The 20,582-nt window shown below is 45.1% G+C and overlaps 1 protein-coding gene across 7 annotated transcripts in view; it reads right to left on the minus strand.

Annotated features, from left to right (window-relative positions):
• LOC138248869 (zinc finger protein 436-like) overlaps window positions 1-20,582 on the minus strand; it is a 150,402-nt gene that overhangs the window by 108,205 nt on the left and 21,615 nt on the right. For all 7 annotated transcript variants that reach the window (XR_011194650.1, XM_069202831.1, XM_069202832.1 and 4 more), the window contains exons 4-5: window positions 18,761-18,856; window positions 18,565-18,672 (exon numbers count right to left, since the gene is read on the minus strand). Coding sequence is in view for 6 of the 7 variants with exons in the window: in XM_069202831.1 (XP_069058932.1) it covers window positions 18,565-18,672; window positions 18,761-18,856 (204 nt within the window). In the remaining variant the exon portion in view is untranslated. The remainder of the gene's footprint in view (window positions 1-18,564; window positions 18,673-18,760; window positions 18,857-20,582) is intronic.

Consider the following 20,582-nt stretch of genomic DNA (forward strand, 5'->3'; position numbering starts at 1 on the left):
CTGCTAACGTCGGGGGAAGAATCCCACTTGATTACGAAAATATACCGAGCCCAGATAGAACCTGCATTGGATCCCATGCGCACTAAGGGAGAGGTAGGAGAAAACAATCGAGCATGAGCTAACTGAGACAGACTGGAACAGAGCTCTGGCTTATCCCCGGAGGATCTCACGTAATACCCGGCTACAATATATCCAATATAACTACTTGCATAGAACATATCTTACCCCTCACCGACTGTTCCGCATATATGGGGGGACCCCCAGGACATGCCCCAGATGTGGCAGCTGCGAGGCAGACTTTGACCACATGATGTGGAAATGCGAAGTGTTACAGCTGGGCTGGAAGGCAGTTATAGAGCACATGTCAGGATTATATGACACAGTACTGCCGTTCACCCCCGGTGTCTGTCTATTGGGTGTAAAGACCAATATGCCACAGGGGAAGATTGGAGGTCGCTTCCTGGATCTCGCCCTGGCCCTCTATAAGAGATTAATCACAAAGGGTTGGAAGGCTTCAAACCATCCCTCACTGGCTGAATGGAAAAGCGACATCACGAGGTGGGCTGGAGCGGAATTACAGGTTTAAAGTCAGAAGAGGCAAAGGGCGAAAGGGGCAAACCCCCAAACCCCAGGGTGGGAAGAACTAATGATGAACTGGGTTACCGCAGGAGAAAGACCACTAACTCCCAACACAACACCAGCAGAAGCAGAAATCGGAGTGTAAATAGAAAGTAGACAGGGGATATCCGCAAAAATGCCACTAACGAGAAAGAGGAAAACGCCAATGGGAAAAAGCTAGTAAAGAACGCAGTCAGCTCATGGCAAGCCACAGGGAACAACCCGGAGTTGTGTACAGGTATACGTAGAGAACAGTAGAAAAAAAACACGGAAAAGGCTGGCAGTCCCCCCCAAGTACAACTCCCTCAGGAAATCATCCTCGCCACCCAACACTAATACCACCCACAAAAAGCCATCAAGTGTGTATATAGTTTAGTGTTAAGTTGAAGCTGTTATATGTGCATGTAAAAAGAATGGGTAACACAGAGCGGCAAGGAACCAGACACTCATGGAAAAATCACACTAGGACCATAACACTAGCGGATAACAAAGATCGGTTAAAGACCGGGGTGAGCGTTAAACCATGACACAAGTTATTCATGAACACAGATAAAATACTGTATCCTTTTCAATAATATGCATGACGAGAATAAGATGTTCCCAACAATGTACTTGAGTGATGTAAACAGCGAATTATTAATAAAAATAGATTTAAAATAATTATATATATATTTAACCGATCTTTTTTATCCGCTAGCGTTATGGTCCTAGTGTGATTTTTCCATATATATATATATATATATATATATATATATAAAATGCATAGCTCTTTCGACATCTAGGGTTGGGCCCAGAGTGTTACAAGTTGTTTTTCTTCCAAGACGTCTTTTCGGAGTCAAGGGATCGAGTCACTCCTGCTCTTGGTTACAGTGCACATGGGCATCGACTCCACTGTTAGACTGTTTTCCCACAAAGGGTGTAGGAAGGAGTGATAGAGTATAAGAATATAAAGAGATGTCCATGCAAGTGTAAATGTATCTACATATGTACAAATGATAAACTTAAACGACTACAGGCTTCCGGGGAGGAGGGAGGGTGCATGTGAATCTGCAGCAGAACATGCCACGAACAAATGTAGACTGGGTAAGTGACATTTTCCGTTCAATGGCATGTGTAGCTGCAGATACACATGCTATGCATAGACTACAAAGCAGTTAGTCCTCCCAAAAATAGCAGTGGCTAGCCTGTAGGAGTTGAAGTTGTTTGAAATAGTGTTCTTAAGACAGCTTGGCCTACAGTGGCCTGTTGCTGTGAGAAAACAAAAACACAATCGTGTTTAGTAAAGCTATGAGGAGTAGACCATATGGCAGCTTTGCATATCTCAGCCATTGGTATGTTTCCTAAAAATGCCATTGACGCACCTTTCTTTCTTGTAGAACGTGCTCTAGGAGTGATCAAAAGTTTTCTTTTTGCTTTGATCATGTTCATATACATCTAACAATCCATCTTGCTAAGCCTTGTTTAGATGTAGGATTGCCTTTATGTGGTTGGTGAAAAGCAACGAAAAGTTGTTTTGTTTTCCTAAAATCTTTAGTTCTATCTATATAGTACATAAGAGCTCTTTTGAGGTTCAAGTATGAAGAGCTCTTTCTGCAACTGAGTCTGGCTGTGGAAAGAAGACTGGCAATTCCACTGTTTGGTTGATGTGAAAAGAAGATACTACTTTTGGTAGAAATTTTGGTTTAGTTCCAAGTACGACTTTATGTTTGTGTACTTGGAAAAAAGGTTCCTCAATAGTGAAGGCTTGTATTTCACTAACTCTTCTTAATGAAGTAATAGCTACAAGGAAGGCAACTTTCCATGTTAAAAATGGAATTTTACAAGAATGCATGAGTTCAAAAGGTGGGCCCATGAGTCTGGTAAATATGATATTCAGATTCCAAGAAGGAACAGGTGGTGTCCTAGGTGGAATAATGCGTTTTAATCTTTCCATGAAAGCTTTAATAACAGGGACTCTGAATACAGAAGTGTGTTGAATATTTTGCAAATATGCAGCTATTGCAGTAAGGTGGATTTGGATGGATGAGAAAGCTAAATTAGATTTTTTGTAAGTGAAGTAGGTCTTCACGAAAAAAAAAAAAAAAAAACTTCAGCTCCTAAACATATTCACAATACATTTGGCAGAAAGCTAGATCTTGGGCCAGAATGTGTGCTTTTTGCGATTTGTCGTCAACCCATTCAGTAGTTTTTCAGCACTTAAGGCTCAAAAACTTTCTATATAATATCATGTCGCAGAGGATCCACAGAGCCGACAGATGTCATGCTGAAATCTGATTGGCTGCCAACACATCAACAATGATGTGGTGGCAGCACCCTAGGCTTCGGAGCTCCGAGTCCTAGAAAAACAACATAAAAATAAAGACATATGGGGGCAGGGTAGGGATAACCTGATCTCATTACCCTGGTGGCGAGGCCCCAGAGGAGGATTCACAAATTCACAGTACAATAAAAAATACAAATAAAAAAAAGTAAGGGCCCCCATGTGTTTAAAAAGTTCAAATAAAAAAATAAAAAAAATGGAAAAAACACCAGAGAGTGAGCAGATCCTCATTCAGTTTGCAAATGGTCGCCTCCGTCGATCTCTCATAACCACCATCTCGCAGGATGCCCTGGTCAGCTGTATGATATATGGCGGTGATTCAAGATCACTCTCCCTGCATATGCAACTCCACCTCATGGTGCCTTCAACCAGCTGCTTCTCCCAATTGTCTTCTTCCAACCAACTACCTGATGGAGTTTAGAAGCTATATAAAATAATTAAAAGGTCTGGAATCCCAGATGTCCCTCCACAAGGTCTAACTTCACTCTATTCATGGTCGCCATGCTCCTCTTACCTGCCCAGAATAATTACATCAAAAGCTCTGCTAATACCTTAAAGGTGTCACATCTTAATGGGCAGAGGGTGTTTTGTATGACATATAGACTTCTCGGGCTACCGCTATTTTTTTCAGTTTCCCACATTGGGACAAAATCTGTACGTTCTGCAGGTGCCAATCTTGCCATCTTCTCTGGGCAAAGACACCCGTCTTCCCTCTGTTATTGTGCAAGCCAGAGGCTTTCCCAAATTATTCTAGTTCTTGGAGCAGAACCAGCAGTGTCTTGTGGTTGTCTGATGTATACCAATGTGTCATGTGTATATAGGGATACTTGGCGAGTCCTGCCACCCCTTCCCAGCCTCCAAGCTCAGCCTGGCTGCCAAGGGCTCTATTGCTATAGCACACAGGAGAGCGATAGGTAACATCCCTGTCTTGTGCCGCTCTCCATCTGCCACACCTCCAAATCCAGACCTTCCCATTTACCCTGATAAGTATATAGCAGGTGTACCCAACTCCTGAAATCTGGCCCACGGCTTCCAATGCTAACACACTGTCCTAAGGTGTTGAATGCATCTCTATGTCAATCGTGAATAGCACACACTCATTTTCCATCTGGTCAGCACCACGCAGTACATGCCCGAGTCTTCTTAAATATAAAAGGGTACTCATCCCTGACAAAGTTATGCTGTCCTTTGTGGATACGCACAGTTATCACTCTATGTACCAGTTTACTCAGCATTTTTACATCAGTGTTGATCATAGACAACAGAGGATAAGACGCTGTGTCGAGTGTGACTTTCAGGTTTGACCATTGGTGTTTATCATGATAGCTTTCCTTACATTGACTGGGAACTTACCCAGCACCCTGTAGTCTTCGAGTACTTCCCTCAACATCTCAGAGATCCAGCCAGTGTAGGTTTGACAATACTGTGCAGAAAGGCCACTGCCATTTTGTCCTTCGTCATGTCTCTAACAGCCTTTGCTATTTCCTTGACCTGTAAATCCTGATCAAGATTGACAATTTGATCTTGTGCAGGAATGGGAGCATAGGTCCCTGGCTTCAATGTGCTGAGTCAGGTTCCTGTGTGCGATACAGCTGTGAAGTTGTGATGTAAACCTTGTGTTGTCTCTCTTGTTCATACACTCCATTCCTTTCATTTGTTCATATATTCGTGTTCATTTATACATGAGTAAGTTTTTCATCAATACATTTTAAAGTGAATGCTATTAAGTTTGCCATGATCTCAATGTCACCTTTCGTATTACCAGATAGTTCAGCAAATAGCTCTCCAACAGTATTTCACCTTGTACAATATTAGAGATGTTTTCCAAACTAGTCAACGAGGACCTTTCCTTGACAGGAGAATTAGAACTAGGTGAAAGAGCATCTGATTTAATGGCTGAGAGTTAGGGTTATAAACAAAATACCCTTACGTTTGTGGTTGTTCAATTGTTTTTTTTAAAAACATCTAAGGCATGGCAATTAATCAACATGGTAGATGCCATTCTATGCTTCGAGAGGGTTGAGGATCTGCAGAGGTGACTGCCGGGCAGGGATTTTCAGCTAAGCCAGTCTACCTCTTGACTGGCACATTAAGCCACCACAACTCAGAACAATAGTCCAGTTTGTTCTCTTAAGGCATGTGGGCCTTTTTGGTACTTATGCCATTGGACCAGGAGTGCTGGCTTGGCTCATAAAAAATGACTCGCCACAGTGAGTGGTTGTAAAGAAATGGCTCCCTGTTGCAGTTACCCCCCACTTTTTGCCTGATACTGATGCTGACTTGACTGAGAAGTGTGCTGGGACCCTGCTAACCAGGCCCCAGCACCAGTGTTCCTTCACCTAAAATGTACCATTGTATCCACAATTGGCACACCCTGGCATTCAGATAAGTCCCTTGTAACTGGTACTTCTAGTACCAAGGGCCCTGATGCCAAGGAAGGTCTCTAAGGGCTGCAGCATGTCTTATGCCACCCTAGAGACCCCTCACTCAGCACAGACACACTGCTTACAAGCCTGTGTGTGCTAGTGAGAACAAAATGAGTAAGTCGACATGGCACTCCCCTCAGGGTGCCATGCCAGCCTCTCACTGCCTATGCAGTATAGGTAAGACACCCCTCTAGCAGGCCTTACAGCCCTAAGGCAGGGTGCACTATACCATAGGTGAGGGTACCAGTGCATGAGCACTGTGCCCCTACAGTGTCTAAACAAAACCTTAGACATTGTAAGTGCAGGGTAGCCATAAGAGTATATGGTCTGGGAGTCTGTCAAACACGAACTCCACAGCACCATAATGGCTACACTGAAAACTGGGAAGTTTGGTATCAAACTTCTCAGCACAATAAATGCACACTGATGCCAGTGTACATTTTATTGTAAAATACACCACAGAGGGCACCTTAGAGGTGCCCCCTGAAACTTAACCGACTATCAGTGTAGGCTGACTAGTTTTAGAAGCCTGCCACAAACCGAGACATGTTGCTGGCCCCATGGGGAGAGTGCCTTTGTCACTCTGAGGCCAGTAACAAAGCCTGCACTGGGTGGAGATGCTAACACCTCTCCCAGGCAGGAATTGTCACACCTGGCGGTGAGCCTCAAAGGCTCACCTCCTTTGTGCCAACCCAGCAGGACACTCCAGCTAGTGGAGTTGCCCGCCCCCTCCGGCCAGGCCCCACTTTTGGCGGCAAGGCCGGAGAAAATAATGAGAATAACAAGGAGGAGTCACTGGCCAGTCAGGACGGCCCCTAAGGTGTCCTGAGCTGAGGTGACTCTAACTTTTAGAAATCCTCCATCTTGCAGATGGAGGATTCCCCCAATAGGGTTAGGATTGTGACCCCCTCCCCTTGGGAGGAGGCACAAAGAGGGTGTACCCACCCTCAGGGCTAGTAGCCATTGGCTACTAACCCCCCAGACCTAAACACGCCCTTAAATTTAGTATTTAAGGGCTACCCTGAACCCTAGAAAATGAGATTCCTGCAACTACAAGAAGAAGGACTGCCCAGCTGAAAACCCCTGCAGCGGAAGACCAGAAGACGACAACTGCCTTGGCTCCAGAAACTCACCGGCCTGTCTCCTGCCTTCCAAAGATCCTGCTCCAGCGACGCCTTCCGAAGGGACCAGCGACCTCGACATCCTCTGAGGACTGCCCCTGCTTCGAAAAGACAAGAAACTCCCGAGGACAGCGGACCTGCTCCAAGAAAAGCTGCAACTTTGTTTCCAGCAGCTTTAAAGAACCCTGCAAGCTCCCCGCAAGAAGCGTGAGACTTGCAACACTGCACCCGGCGACCCCGACTCGGCTGGTGGCGATCCAACACCTCAGGAGGGACCCCAGGACTACTCTGATACTGTGAGTACCAAAACCTGTCCCCCCTGAGCCCCCACAGCGCCGCCTGCAGAGGGAATCCCGAGGCTTCCCCTGACCGCGACTCTTTGAACCTAAAGTCCCGACGCCTGGGAGAGACCCTGCACCCGCAGCCCCCAGGACCTGAAGGACCGGACTTTCACTGGAGAAGTGACCCCCAGGAGTCCCTCTCCCTTGCCCAAGTGGAGGTTTCCCCGAGGAATCCCCCCCTTGCCTGCCTGCAGCGCTGAAGCGATCCCGAGATCTCTCATAGACTAACATTGCGAACCCGACGCTTGTTTCTACACTGCACCCGGCCGCCCCCGCGCCGCTGAGGGTGAAATTTCTGTGTGGACTTGTGTCCCCCCCGGTGCCCTACAAAACCCCCCTGGTCTGCCCTCCGAAGACGCGGGTACTTACCTGCAAGCAGACCGGAACCGGGGCACCCCCTTCTCTCCATTCTAGCCTATGTGTTTTGGGCACCACTTTGAACTCTGCACCTGACCGGCCCTGAGCTGCTGGTGTGGTGACTTTGGGGTTGCTCTGAACCCCCAACGGTGGGCTACCTTGGACCAAGAACTAAGCCCTGTAAGTGTCTTACTTACCTGGTTAACCTAACCAATACTTACCTCCCCTAGGAACTGTGAAAATTGCACTAAGTGTCCACTTTTAAAACAGCTATTTGTCAATAACTTGAAAAGTATACATGCAATTTTGATGATTTGAAGTTCCTAAAGTACTTACCTGCAATACCTTTCGAATGAGATATTACATGTAGAATTTGAACCTGTGGTTCTTAAAATAAACTAAGAAAAGATATTTTTCTATACAAAAACCTATTGGCTGGATTTGTCTCGGAGTGTGTGTACCTCATTTATTGTCTATGTGTATGTACAACAAATGCTTAACACTACTCCTTGGATAAGCCTACTGCTCGACCACACTACCACAAAATAGAGCATTAGTATTATCTATTTTTACCACTATTTTACCTCTAAGGGGAACCCTTGGACTCTGTGCATGCTATTCCTTACTTTGAAATAGCACATACAGAGCCAACTTCCTACATTGGTGGATCAGCGGTGGGGTACAAGACTTTGCATTTGCTGGACTACTCAGCCAATACCTGATCACACGACAAATTCCAAAATTGTCATTAGAAATTGATTTTTGCAATTTGAAAAGTTTTCTAAATTCTTAAAAGACCTGCTAGGGCCTTGTGTTAGATCCTGTTTAGCATTTCTTTTAGAGTTTAAAAGTTTGTAAAAGTTTGAATTAGATTCTAGAACCAGTTATAGATTCTTAAAAAGTATTCCAACTTTTAGAAGCAAAATGTCTAGCACAGATGTGAATGTGGTGGAACTCGACACCACACCTTACCTCCATCTACAGATGAGAGAGCTAAGGTCACTCTGTAAACTAAAGAAAATAACAATGGGCCCCAAACCTACCAAAATACAGCTCCAGGAGCTTTTGGCAGAGTTTGAAAAGGCCAACCCCTCTGAGGGTGGCAACTCAGAGGAAGAGGATAGTGACTTGGAAGACAATTCCCCCCTACCAGTCCTATCTAGGGAGAACAGGGTCCCTCAAACCCTGACTCCAAAAATAATAGTCAGAGATGCTGGTTCCCTCACAGGAGAGACCAACACCTCTGAAATCACTGAGGATAACCCCAGTGAAGAGGACATCCAGTTAGCCAGGATGGCCAAAAGATTGGCTTTGGAAAAGCAGCTCCTAGCCATAGAAAGGGAAAGAAAAGAGATGGGCCTAGGTCCCATCAATGGTGGCAGCAACTTAAATAGGGTCAGAGATTCTCCTGACATCCTAAAAATCCCCAAAGGGATTGTAACAAAATATGAAGATGGTGATGACATCACCAAATGGTTCACAGCTTTTGAGAGGGCTTGTGTAACCAGAAAAGTAAACAGATCTCACTGGGGTGCTCTCCTTTGGGAAATGTTCACTGGAAAGTGTAGGGATAGACTCCTCACACTCTCTGGAAAAGATGCAGAATCTTATGACCTCATGAAGGGTACCCTGATTGAGGGCTTTGGATTCTCCACTGAGGAGTATAGAATTAGATTCAGGGGGGCTCAAAAATCCTCGAGCCAGACCTGGGTTGATTTTGTAGACTACTCAGTCAAAACACTGGATGGTTGGTTAACTGGAAATGAAGTGTGTAACTATGTTGGGCTTTATAATTTGTTTATGAAAGAACACATTTTAAGTAACTGCTTCAATGAAAAGTTGCATCAGTATCTGGTAGACCTAGGTCCAATTTCTCCCCAAGAATTGGGAAAGAAGGCAGACCACTGGGTCAAGACTAGAGTAACCAAAACTTCCACTGGGGGTGACCAAAAGAAAGGGGTTACAAAAACTCCCCAGGAGAAAGTGGGTGACACTAGAAACAAAGAAAAAGAGTCCTCTGTAGGCCCCCAAAAACCAGAACAGGTGGGTGGGCCCCAAGACACAACCCAAAACAAAGGTGGGTACCAGGGTAAGAACTGGGATGCCACTAAGGCATGGTGCCACAACTGTAAACAGTCTGGGCACCACACCAAGGACACTTCTTGTCCCAAAAACAAACCCCAGAACAAAATTCCAGGGGTAACCAGTGTAGCCATGGGAGATGACTCCTCAGATGAGGAGGTCTTCATAGCCTTCAACTGGAAACAGGGCCCCACAGGTGAGTTGGAGATTCCAGAGGGAAGTAGACACTTCCACCACCTACTGGTGAATGGAATCCCAGCCACTGCCCTGAGAGACACTTGTGCCAGTCACACTATTGTGCATGACAGGCTGGTGCTCTCAAACCAGTACATCCCAGGTGAGATGGCCAGAGTAAGAGTTAGCCCAGACAGGGTCACTAATAGGCCTGTGGCTCTTGTGCCCATAGAAGTGGGTGGAACTTTTAGCTGGAGAAGGGTGGTAGTCAGTACAGACCTCCCCCTTGATTGTCTCCTTGGAAATGACTACCCAGAGGTTAGTCAGAGCCTAAGAGAAGAACTGGTCCAGGGCCAGTCCTCTCCCAAGGATTCTGGAGTGCCTGCCTCTGCAGTAAATGCAAGTAGGCCCCAGAAGAAAAAGAAAAGGAAACAGAGTAGGAAAGGTGGACAACCTTTAGCCAAGGTTCCAGCAAGCCAAGGAGATCCTGCTCCAGTAGGGGAGAACTCCAAAAATGGCTCTGATAAAGTCCAGCCTGACCCACAAGAAGTCCTGGCTAGTCAGGCAACTGTTAAGCCTGAGTGGGTGGCTCCTCAGCTAACAGAAGAAAGAGTGGAAGAAGGGTGTTTACTACAAGATGTGGTAACCCCCCACTCCAATACAGCAGACAGGCACCCTGAACCCAAAGAAGCCTGTAACTTAGCCCCTTCCCTTGTAGGTGAAGAACTAAAGGTGTGGTTCTGGGCACTGACAGCTGTCAGTGGCCTCTGCTGGGTGTTAGCCTTTATGGCTGCACTATCCTTGGCATGGTGGTCTGACCCCATGCCAAATAACAAGTTAGGCCCCCTGACCCTGTTGGTCATGGTGGGGTTACTCCAGCTCTGGGTAACCTCTTTGGGTAAGCTAGGGGTGACCCTGGCTAAGATAAGATTAGCAGAGGTGGATACCTCTGACCTCAAAATAGAGAGAATGGGTGAAGACATAAAAAGCACAGACAAGAGGCAGTTCAGACTAGGTCCTATCACTGTGGAAGTGGGTCAGTTCCCCAGAGGGAATGACCTGAACAGGAGGATGTAAGGCAGAGTAGGCCCTGCAACAAACCAGCCATTTCCTCTACTCTTCCTCGCCTGACAGACTAGGAAGACTCTTCCAGCGTTGGCTGAGTCTCCTGGCCTGTGGGCTGGGGGGGGCTTGTGTAAAGAAATGGCTCCCTGTTGCAGTTACCCCCCACTTTTTGCCTGATACTGATGCTGACTTGACTGAGAAGTGTGCTGGGACCCTGCTAACCAGGCCCCAGCACCAGTGTTCCTTCACCTAAAATGTACCATTGTATCCACAATTGGCACACCCTGGCATTCAGATAAGTCCCTTGTAACTGGTACTTCTAGTACCAAGGGCCCTGATGCCAAGGAAGGTCTCTAAGGGCTGCAGCATGTCTTATGCCACCCTAGAGACCCCTCACTCAGCACAGACACACTGCTTACAAGCCTGTGTGTGCTAGTGAGAACAAAATGAGTAAGTCGACATGGCACTCCCCTCAGGGTGCCATGCCAGCCTCTCACTGCCTATGCAGTATAGGTAAGACACCCCTCTAGCAGGCCTTACAGCCCTAAGGCAGGGTGCACTATACCATAGGTGAGGGTACCAGTGCATGAGCACTGTGCCCCTACAGTGTCTAAACAAAACCTTAGACATTGTAAGTGCAGGGTAGCCATAAGAGTATATGGTCTGGGAGTCTGTCAAACACGAACTCCACAGCACCATAATGGCTACACTGAAAACTGGGAAGTTTGGTATCAAACTTCTCAGCACAATAAATGCACACTGATGCCAGTGTACATTTTATTGTAAAATACACCACAGAGGGCACCTTAGAGGTGCCCCCTGAAACTTAACCGACTATCAGTGTAGGCTGACTAGTTTTAGCAGCCTGCCACAAACCGAGACATGTTGCTGGCCCCATGGGGAGAGTGCCTTTGTCACTCTGAGGCCAGTAACAAAGCCTGCACTGGGTGGAGATGCTAACACCTCTCCCAGGCAGGAATTGTCACACCTGGCGGTGAGCCTCAAAGGCTCACCTCCTTTGTGCCAACCCAGCAGGACACTCCAGCTAGTGGAGTTGCCCGCCCCCTCCGGCCAGGCCCCACTTTTGGCGGCAAGGCCGGAGAAAATAATGAGAATAACAAGGAGGAGTCACTGGCCAGTCAGGACGGCCCCTAAGGTGTCCTGAGCTGAGGTGACTCTAACTTTTAGAAATCCTCCATCTTGCAGATGGAGGATTCCCCCAATAGGGTTAGGATTGTGACCCCCTCCCCTTGGGAGGAGGCACAAAGAGGGTGTACCCACCCTCAGGGCTAGTAGCCATTGGCTACTAACCCCCCAGACCTAAACACGCCCTTAAATTTAGTATTTAAGGGCTACCCTGAACCCTAGAAAATGAGATTCCTGCAACTACAAGAAGAAGGACTGCCCAGCTGAAAACCCCTGCAGCGGAAGACCAGAAGACGACAACTGCCTTGGCTCCAGAAACTCACCGGCCTGTCTCCTGCCTTCCAAAGATCCTGCTCCAGCGACGCCTTCCGAAGGGACCAGCGACCTCGACATCCTCTGAGGACTGCCCCTGCTTCGAAAAGACAAGAAACTCCCGAGGACAGCGGACCTGCTCCAAGAAAAGCTGCAACTTTGTTTCCAGCAGCTTTAAAGAACCCTGCAAGCTCCCCGCAAGAAGCGTGAGACTTGCAACACTGCACCCGGCGACCCCGACTCGGCTGGTGGCGATCCAACACCTCAGGAGGGACCCCAGGACTACTCTGATACTGTGAGTACCAAAACCTGTCCCCCCTGAGCCCCCACAGCGCCGCCTGCAGAGGGAATCCCGAGGCTTCCCCTGACCGCGACTCTTTGAACCTAAAGTCCCGACGCCTGGGAGAGACCCTGCACCCGCAGCCCCCAGGACCTGAAGGACCGGACTTTCACTGGAGAAGTGACCCCCAGGAGTCCCTCTCCCTTGCCCAAGTGGAGGTTTCCCCGAGGAATCCCCCCCTTGCCTGCCTGCAGCGCTGAAGCGATCCCGAGATCTCTCATAGACTAACATTGCGAACCCGACGCTTGTTTCTACACTGCACCCGGCCGCCCCCGCGCCGCTGAGGGTGAAATTTCTGTGTGGACTTGTGTCCCCCCCGGTGCCCTACAAAACCCCCCTGGTCTGCCCTCCGAAGACGCGGGTACTTACCTGCAAGCAGACCGGAACCGGGGCACCCCCTTCTCTCCATTCTAGCCTATGTGTTTTGGGCACCACTTTGAACTCTGCACCTGACCGGCCCTGAGCTGCTGGTGTGGTGACTTTGGGGTTGCTCTGAACCCCCAACGGTGGGCTACCTTGGACCAAGAACTAAGCCCTGTAAGTGTCTTACTTACCTGGTTAACCTAACCAATACTTACCTCCCCTAGGAACTGTAAAAATTGCACTAAGTGTCCACTTTTAAAACAGCTATTTGCCAACTTCCTACAGTGGTCAAGTAGATTTTTTTTTTTTAGCCCTGCTTGTCAGTAGTCTCCCTCAAGGGTCACCTTCAGGATCTAGTGTTGTTAGACCGCCAAACATACCTCTCTGCAATGGTGGAACTCCACCTACCTATTAAAAAGGGCCTTTTCGAGACCATGTGCCTCAGCTCATTCTGACCAAGGATGCATCCCTGATGGGTTGAGGCACACATCTTCAGAACTTCACAGTCTAAGGCATCTGGGATCTCAATCACCAATCTACGCACATCAGTTATCTGGAACTTCAAGCAGTATTTCTAGCCCTGAGAGCTTTCCTTCCTCACCTGTCTCACAACGTTGTCTTAGTCTGGACAGACAACAGGACAGCAATCAAGGGGAGCGGGCGCGGTCATTCCAGCTATCACAACTGGCACAAACAATATGGAAGTGGGCTCATCACCACCACATTCAACTACTTGCAGAGTATCTCCCAGTAACAGACAAGTTCGCAGACCTGCTCAGCAGGATCCATCAACAAGTCCACAAATGGGAACTCCACCCACAAGTCCTTCAAATATACTTCCATAAGTGGGAGATTCCTCAAATAGATCTTTTCGCCACAGTAGAAAACACAAAATGCCCAAGCTTTGCATCCAGGTACCATCACCCTCTATCCAAGGGCAATGCTCTTTGAATGAACTGGTCAGGGATATTTGCCTACGCTTTTTCACCTCTCCCTGTCATTCCCATATTGGTTCGGAAACTCAGACAAACATCTCTCACCATGATCCTAGTAGCTCCCACTAGGACACGTCAGCCATGGTTCACAACACTCCTGGATCTCTCACAGGCTCCCTACAAGAAGCTCCCCAACGGGCCAGACCTTCTCACACAGGACCAATGACAAATCAGACACCAAGACCCCAAGTCACTCAACCTTGTGATATGGCTCCTGAAGTCATAGATTTTGCTTACCTCCAGTTATCTTACGAGTCTATGGAGATTCTTAAGGAAGCTTGTAGGCCAACAATTAGAGCATGTTACGCAGCAAAATGGAAACATTTTGTTTTTTACTGCCAATCAAAAAACCCTGACCCCATTAAACCATCTGTACAAGATACTGTTTGCTATAAGCTTTACTTGCAAAAAAGCAACTTGGCTTACACTTCAATCCAATTACAACTTGCAGCCATAGCAGGGTATTTTCAAAACAACCAATATACTTCTCTGTTCAGTATTCCAGTTATCAAAGCCTTCATGGAAGGACTTAAAAGAGTAATTCCAGCTAGACTACATCCAGTCCCATCCTGGAATATTAATATAATACTCACTAGGCTCATGGGCCCTCCTTTTGAGCCAGTTCATTCATGTCCTTTTTAGTTCCTCTCTTGGAAAGTGGCCTTTTTAGTCACTATTACATCACTCAAACGTGTAAGTGAGCTCCAAGAATTAACTTTAGACAAACCTTTCCTTTAAATACACAAAGACAAGGTGTCCCTCCGTACAAACCCAAGGTTCCTACCAAAAGTAGTTTCTCAATTCCACATCACTCAAACCACTGAGTTACCGGTTTTCTTTCCGCACCCTGACTCAGTGGAAGAAAGAGCACTCCACAATTTAGATGGCAAAAGGGCACTTCCGTATTACATTGACAGGACTAAAGAATTTAGGAAAGGGCACTCTCCAATAAGAAGAAAGGTGTCACTATGGTGTTCTTGGGAAACATTCCTTTAGCTGACATGTGTAAAGCAGCGAGTTGGTCTACACTGCATACTTTCATAAAGCATTACTTTGTAGATGTACTAGCACATCAGTAAGCTAATGTAGGACAGGCTGTCCTAAGAACACTTTTCCAGACAAATGCAACTCCCACAGGCTAGCCACAGCTTTTATGGAGGGACTGCTTTAGTCTATGCAGAGCATGTGTATCTACAGCTACACATGCCATTGAATGGAAAATGTTACTTACCCAGTAGACATCTTTGTGGCATGTAGTGCTGTAGATTCACCTTCGCCCTCCCTCCTCCCTACACGCCTGTGGCCATTTCAGTTATCTTATAATTGTATATATTTATACATATGTACATACCCTTGCAAGGACATCTTTATCTACATTCTCCTATACGCTCCCTCACCCGCCTGTGGGAAAACAAACAAAGTACTTGATGCCCATGCACAGTATCATCGAGAAGGAGGAGCCACTCGATCCAGTAACTCGAAAATGCTTCTCAAAGATGTCAACTTGTAGCACTCTGAACCAGACACTAGATGGCGGGAGTATGCAGAGCATGTGAATCTACAGCACTACATGCCACGAACAGATGTCTACTGGGTAAGCAACATTTTCCTTCTTGCAGGTGGATAAGGACTGCAACATGTCACTGACCCCATCACATACACATCTGCAGGGTAACAGGAATATCTGCTGACCCAGAACATATGTAAGCTATTTGGAATCGCCCGCTGGTCTCACCCATTAAAGGCCAACCACCAACAACTTAAGTTTCTCACATTACAAAAAGAGCAACACCCCCTAACAAACTAATGGCAGAGCATCATCATAAGCTGAAGCAGACTCCAGTCTGCAATGGAAACTTGCAAACCAATTTTAAAATGCACCAGGGCCCCTATTTTTACTTTACCAATACGTCTAGAGAAGCATTCTGATCACTACTGTACGGCACAAGTCAATTTCAAAGTCTAGATTTGAGTAGTTAAAAGGGATTTCATCATCACAGTTCTCAGGCAATATATTAGAAATTGAATAACATTGTGTCAGCAATGTCTTACGACATAGCAAGTCAGCCCCACAGGGACACCATGAACCCAGAGTCTCTCTTTAACTAGACTTCTGGGTATAAAGAGAGGCCCATGCTTGAGCATTCTGCTGCTCACACTCAGAGTCTCACTTTCAATCTGACAACAAAATAAAACATTTATCTTGACAACCACAGCTTGATGAGACTCCTGCAAATCACAGATAAGCCTTGCTGCTTGCAATACTCAGGTAACATTTACATGCTCAAGGCCCATTGGCAAACTACACCTACACTCCAAGTGGTCACCAGCAGAAAGTGATCAGACACAGCAGAAAGCAATGATGATACTACAGGAGTATAAAAGCCTCTTCAGGTTTTCATTTTTTTTTTTTATTTAAGGCAGCCAGGTTGTGGCTTATGTACTTATGCTCAAATGTCAGCATGCAAGAAATGATCCTTGATCTCATTGATCTGCAATATGGTTCTGCAATTGAATTGGACTTGTGCATCTCTTGATATGCTTGGTCTCGGGCCACTGCTGGGATTGTACTGCCCAAGGAGGATCTATGTGTATTTCAAGTCATGACTCTCCTGTGCCTTAGAGACAGTGAAGAGAAGTGGGAATTTAATTCTCCCATGCCACTGGCAGTCAATTAACATTTTTGAGGGCAGCTGAACGTTATTATTTGTTTTTCAGAATTAAGCAGAGCCTGGCTGCTTAATTTTGTAGACTCTGAAAATCTGCAGTGTCTTTCTTGGGCCCCAGACTAGGCTATGATCTCTCAGTGACCTTCACTAAAGCTGATCATGACAGGTTGATCTCAACATTAGAAATGGATCTTAGTGACCTCACGTGGGACCAGGCAAAGTGAGTTCATAAAGTATGAGACTGCCATAACTGATGAAAATAGAAGAAAGACTGACCTAATTTATGGGTAGAAGAAATCAATTCCTTTTCTTTATGAGACAGGTGCATCTCCTTGCCTGTAAGATACATTTACCACCACCTCTAACTTCCCTTAACAACAACAACGTCCAAAATCCAAAAGATACCACATTCTGGGCAACATCCCTTCAAGACTAACAATGTAGCCATTCAGCAGATATCAGCAGTCTACTACACATTTGCTCAGTGGTTGGTAGGGTAGCACCCATTCAACTAAAACAGTAACTTATGAAAACAAGTTTGCATTGTTTCACTAAACCCTCAATGACAAAAGACGAGAGGTCTGAATCACTGGTGAAAAAGTCTCCAGTTATTCAGTCTGATTCACATACTGCTATATTCTTTTTCCACAAGTCACTCAAACACTGCTTCACTTCGTCAAAGCCTTGTCATGTTCATCAGCTGACAAACGTCATGAAATTTTTCACAAATAAAATAATAATGATAAATGTCCTCACAGTTACATCAAATGCATCAGCTGCTTCCACAACACTTTGCTCCCATCAACACAGATGAGCTTCCCTTGATCACAAAACATTTCAAAATTATCAATTATTATTTGAATTTAATACAAGTGAGCAGCATCAAAGCCAATTTCCATCTGTTTTATCAGGGAGGCTCATACTTATCAATGCTTCTGTCTCCTATTTGTAGAAACACACTCTATCTCCCACTTGAAACAAACCGAAACTCAATCCCACATCCCTTGTCAATTCTAGACCTGTTTCAAATTCACCATCGCCTGCACAAGCAACAGAGAGATGGATGGTCCAACCAGTCATCATTTACATTAATATAGAGAAGCTCCTAGACAACCACCAGTCTGGTTTCCAATGCCGCCTCAACACTGAAACTGTCACCTAAAAAACTCCTGGACAGATATTTTCCTGTTTTATATTGTACTCTCCTTTTCATTGATCCCCAACATTAATAGGATTATAAACTCACCAATTGTCATGTTTATTTCTTAATAAAAATAATCAAACATCTTCTTCTGCCTGCACACCGGAGATCGGGCACTCACCCTTGGATTATGTCTTGCCTGGAGGTTGACTATGTCATTCTGGTCTCAAACCTCACTAGCCCCGAAACAAGATTACAATCCACAGCAAGACTAGCATCTTCAACAAAAAACGTCTGACCATATCACACTAACTCTAACAACCTACAAGTTTCAAATTGGATGCACAGTACATAAAGCCGTAAATTAGAATAAACCTACTCACCATATAGATCAGACAAGCAAGTCTCAGAAGCAGAAACTCTTGCTACATAGAACACTCCACATTCAGAACTCTGGAGGCTTAAAATGAATATTTTTCAGAAGCTCCTACTACTCTCTGTAACTTTCTTCTGTCCTACAGGTGACAGTTAAAATACCATTTAAAAGTCCACAGAATATTCTTATAATGTTTTCTATTCAACCTTGTTACATTTTAAATTCTAGCTCTCCATTATTGTGATAAAATGCGTAGGGTTTTCTTTTACAAAAAAGGCTCTAAAATATTGATGCAAGAGGGCAGCATAGAAACAGTAAATTAAAATAAAACACTGTGCATAACAAATCCCACAAATAAGTACTAAAAACATAAGTTGCATGGCTGCATTTATTTTACGCTCTAATTCAGGTGAAATTTAAAAGCAGCGACAAACAATAAGAAGTTTGGGTGCATGAATGCAATAGAAATCAGGAGAATGAACAAGAGAGGCAGATGCATTTGTCAAACTGAATCTCCTTAATCATCCAATGAAGCTAAAAAAACAATGATACAATGAGGGAAAATAAACAAAAGAACCATAAATCAGTGACCATGCAAAGTGAAGTCACAATGGGCGAGCAGACTGCTAATGAGTAGGGAAAAAAATAATACTTTATGGTAGGGCTAACAGAGGCCTCTTCACATGTCTTAATCAGTCGACGAGTATCATTTACTCACCTACATGATTGATTCTTCCTTCGATCTCAGAGTTCACTTGGTCCACCAAACAAGGCTCTTCCTCCTCCTTAATATTTGATGAACTCAGAGATGTGGTGTCTGCCATCCCTTTAAAAAAAAGACGTCAGTAAACCTTTGGAAATAAATGAGACTGGAAAGAAGTATCTGTTGCGTGGAAGGGTCTCATAAAACTCACCCATGTTTACTTGTACAACTACCATGTCGAGCTGGGAAGCCGTTTCGTTGTCAGCTGTAAAACTCTCTGTAGGTCTAGAAGCAGCAGATGGTTTACCTGAAAGAAAGAAAAAAAGAATGGGATTAATTCTATGAAATCTCAGCAGAGGGCTATCAAGAATTGGACGAAACATTAAATTGAGAGTGTTCTGCATGGTCACCTCAGTGAATTATGCAAAAACTAATTTAATCTGTAGGAGTTTGATGTTATTATTTTTATGTTTCGTTTTAGCAGTTACTTTACACAAATGCACGTATGAGACATCACAGCACACTTCTAATTGACACGTATACTGGGAAGCTTGGAGATGTTACAGACTCTTCTCTGAACCACTGGTTCCTCGCTTATTAAATGATGAAAATTTTCATTCCAGTAATTGAGAACATTGATCAGTTTTGTGTAAAAATATTTCATTAGCTCACTTCGCCACATAAATGTTCCAGTCACTAAAATCACGATCTCCTCCTGACAGTGATCAACTAACAATATTATTTCGGTGATCCAAAGCTCACCAGGTAAGAAAAATCACAACAAACCCAGACATCTCCAGACAGTCTTGCACAGCAGGAGCGAGACCTGGCTGGGAGGAGAAACCATAGGGCAACTGAGACATGGCAAACCTACATTTGTAATGAGTCTGACCATCCTAATGTGCTCCATCAGGAAGAATGAGATCGTTTTCCACCACTAAACAAATGCTTGAGCAATAGTGCTGGATAATGCTGATTAAAACACACTGCCACACACATTTAAAAACATGCAAGCGTGAGACGCAGAGGCGGCATTGGTAAGTAACAGGTTAGGACATGAGCACCTATATTTCTGTTCCTACAAGAAAAAAAGAGAGCCAATCTATGCTAATTTTAACATATCTGGGCTACACAGGCAGACAGAGGAATCCCTTGTGAGGGTCCATGGGTTGCACCTGTGACTGCCACATGACATCATGCTGAGTGTTCAAACAAATCTAAAGGACATGAGGCACTGACATGAGCTTAAAGCAGTGATGTGCATGACCTAACCAGACTCCTCCTTTTTGACTCTTCAAGTACTCTCAAATGATACAGGTGACGGAAATTAGAAGACCTGTGTATGAGAAGGCAGAGCGTGTGTTGTAATATTAGCAGGAATCACCACTTATAGCACCTAATAACTACTGGCTGCCCCAGAGAGCGCAAGGCCTCACTCTGGCAGCATTGGAAGCTCTCTAAATGTCACTTAGACTGTCTGCCTCAAATACACAACTGTGTCGGATCGAACTGTTAGGCTTTCTGGAGCTTTGGGGGGGCAGCAACTGCATGGACCTATATGACACTCCCGGTGCCTAACTCTATAAAACCAAAGAAACAGCTGAGCAATATTAGTGATATTGAAAGAGGCAACAGAAGGGCAGAGACCCCTAAACCTACGATAAACATCAAATCACCCGGAGCTCATAAAAGGCTCATTCTTATATCAAGACAGAACTCCTCTAATTTACCAAGAACAATAAGCAAGATATAGCACAAACCTGCCTCACTGATCCAACTTTCACTGAATGCCAAGTCACTTGCATTCCTCCCAACTGCATTTCATTCATTTGTGTATCATATTTCTCATATATAAACGCACATTTAATTTTACATCACCAATTCCTCATATGTTATGTCTCAACAGTGCTATAATGTGTAGCTAATTTTAGTGAATATGCATCAGAATTAGTACACCAATTCATACATTTTAGATAATTAATCACAAGGTCTTACCTTTTCAAAATAACAAGAAATTAATATTTAAGTCAGAT

Source organism: Pleurodeles waltl, chromosome 8 (genome assembly GCF_031143425.1).
Source record: "Pleurodeles waltl isolate 20211129_DDA chromosome 8, aPleWal1.hap1.20221129, whole genome shotgun sequence".
NCBI classification, from domain to species: Eukaryota; Metazoa; Chordata; class Amphibia; order Caudata; family Salamandridae; genus Pleurodeles; species Pleurodeles waltl.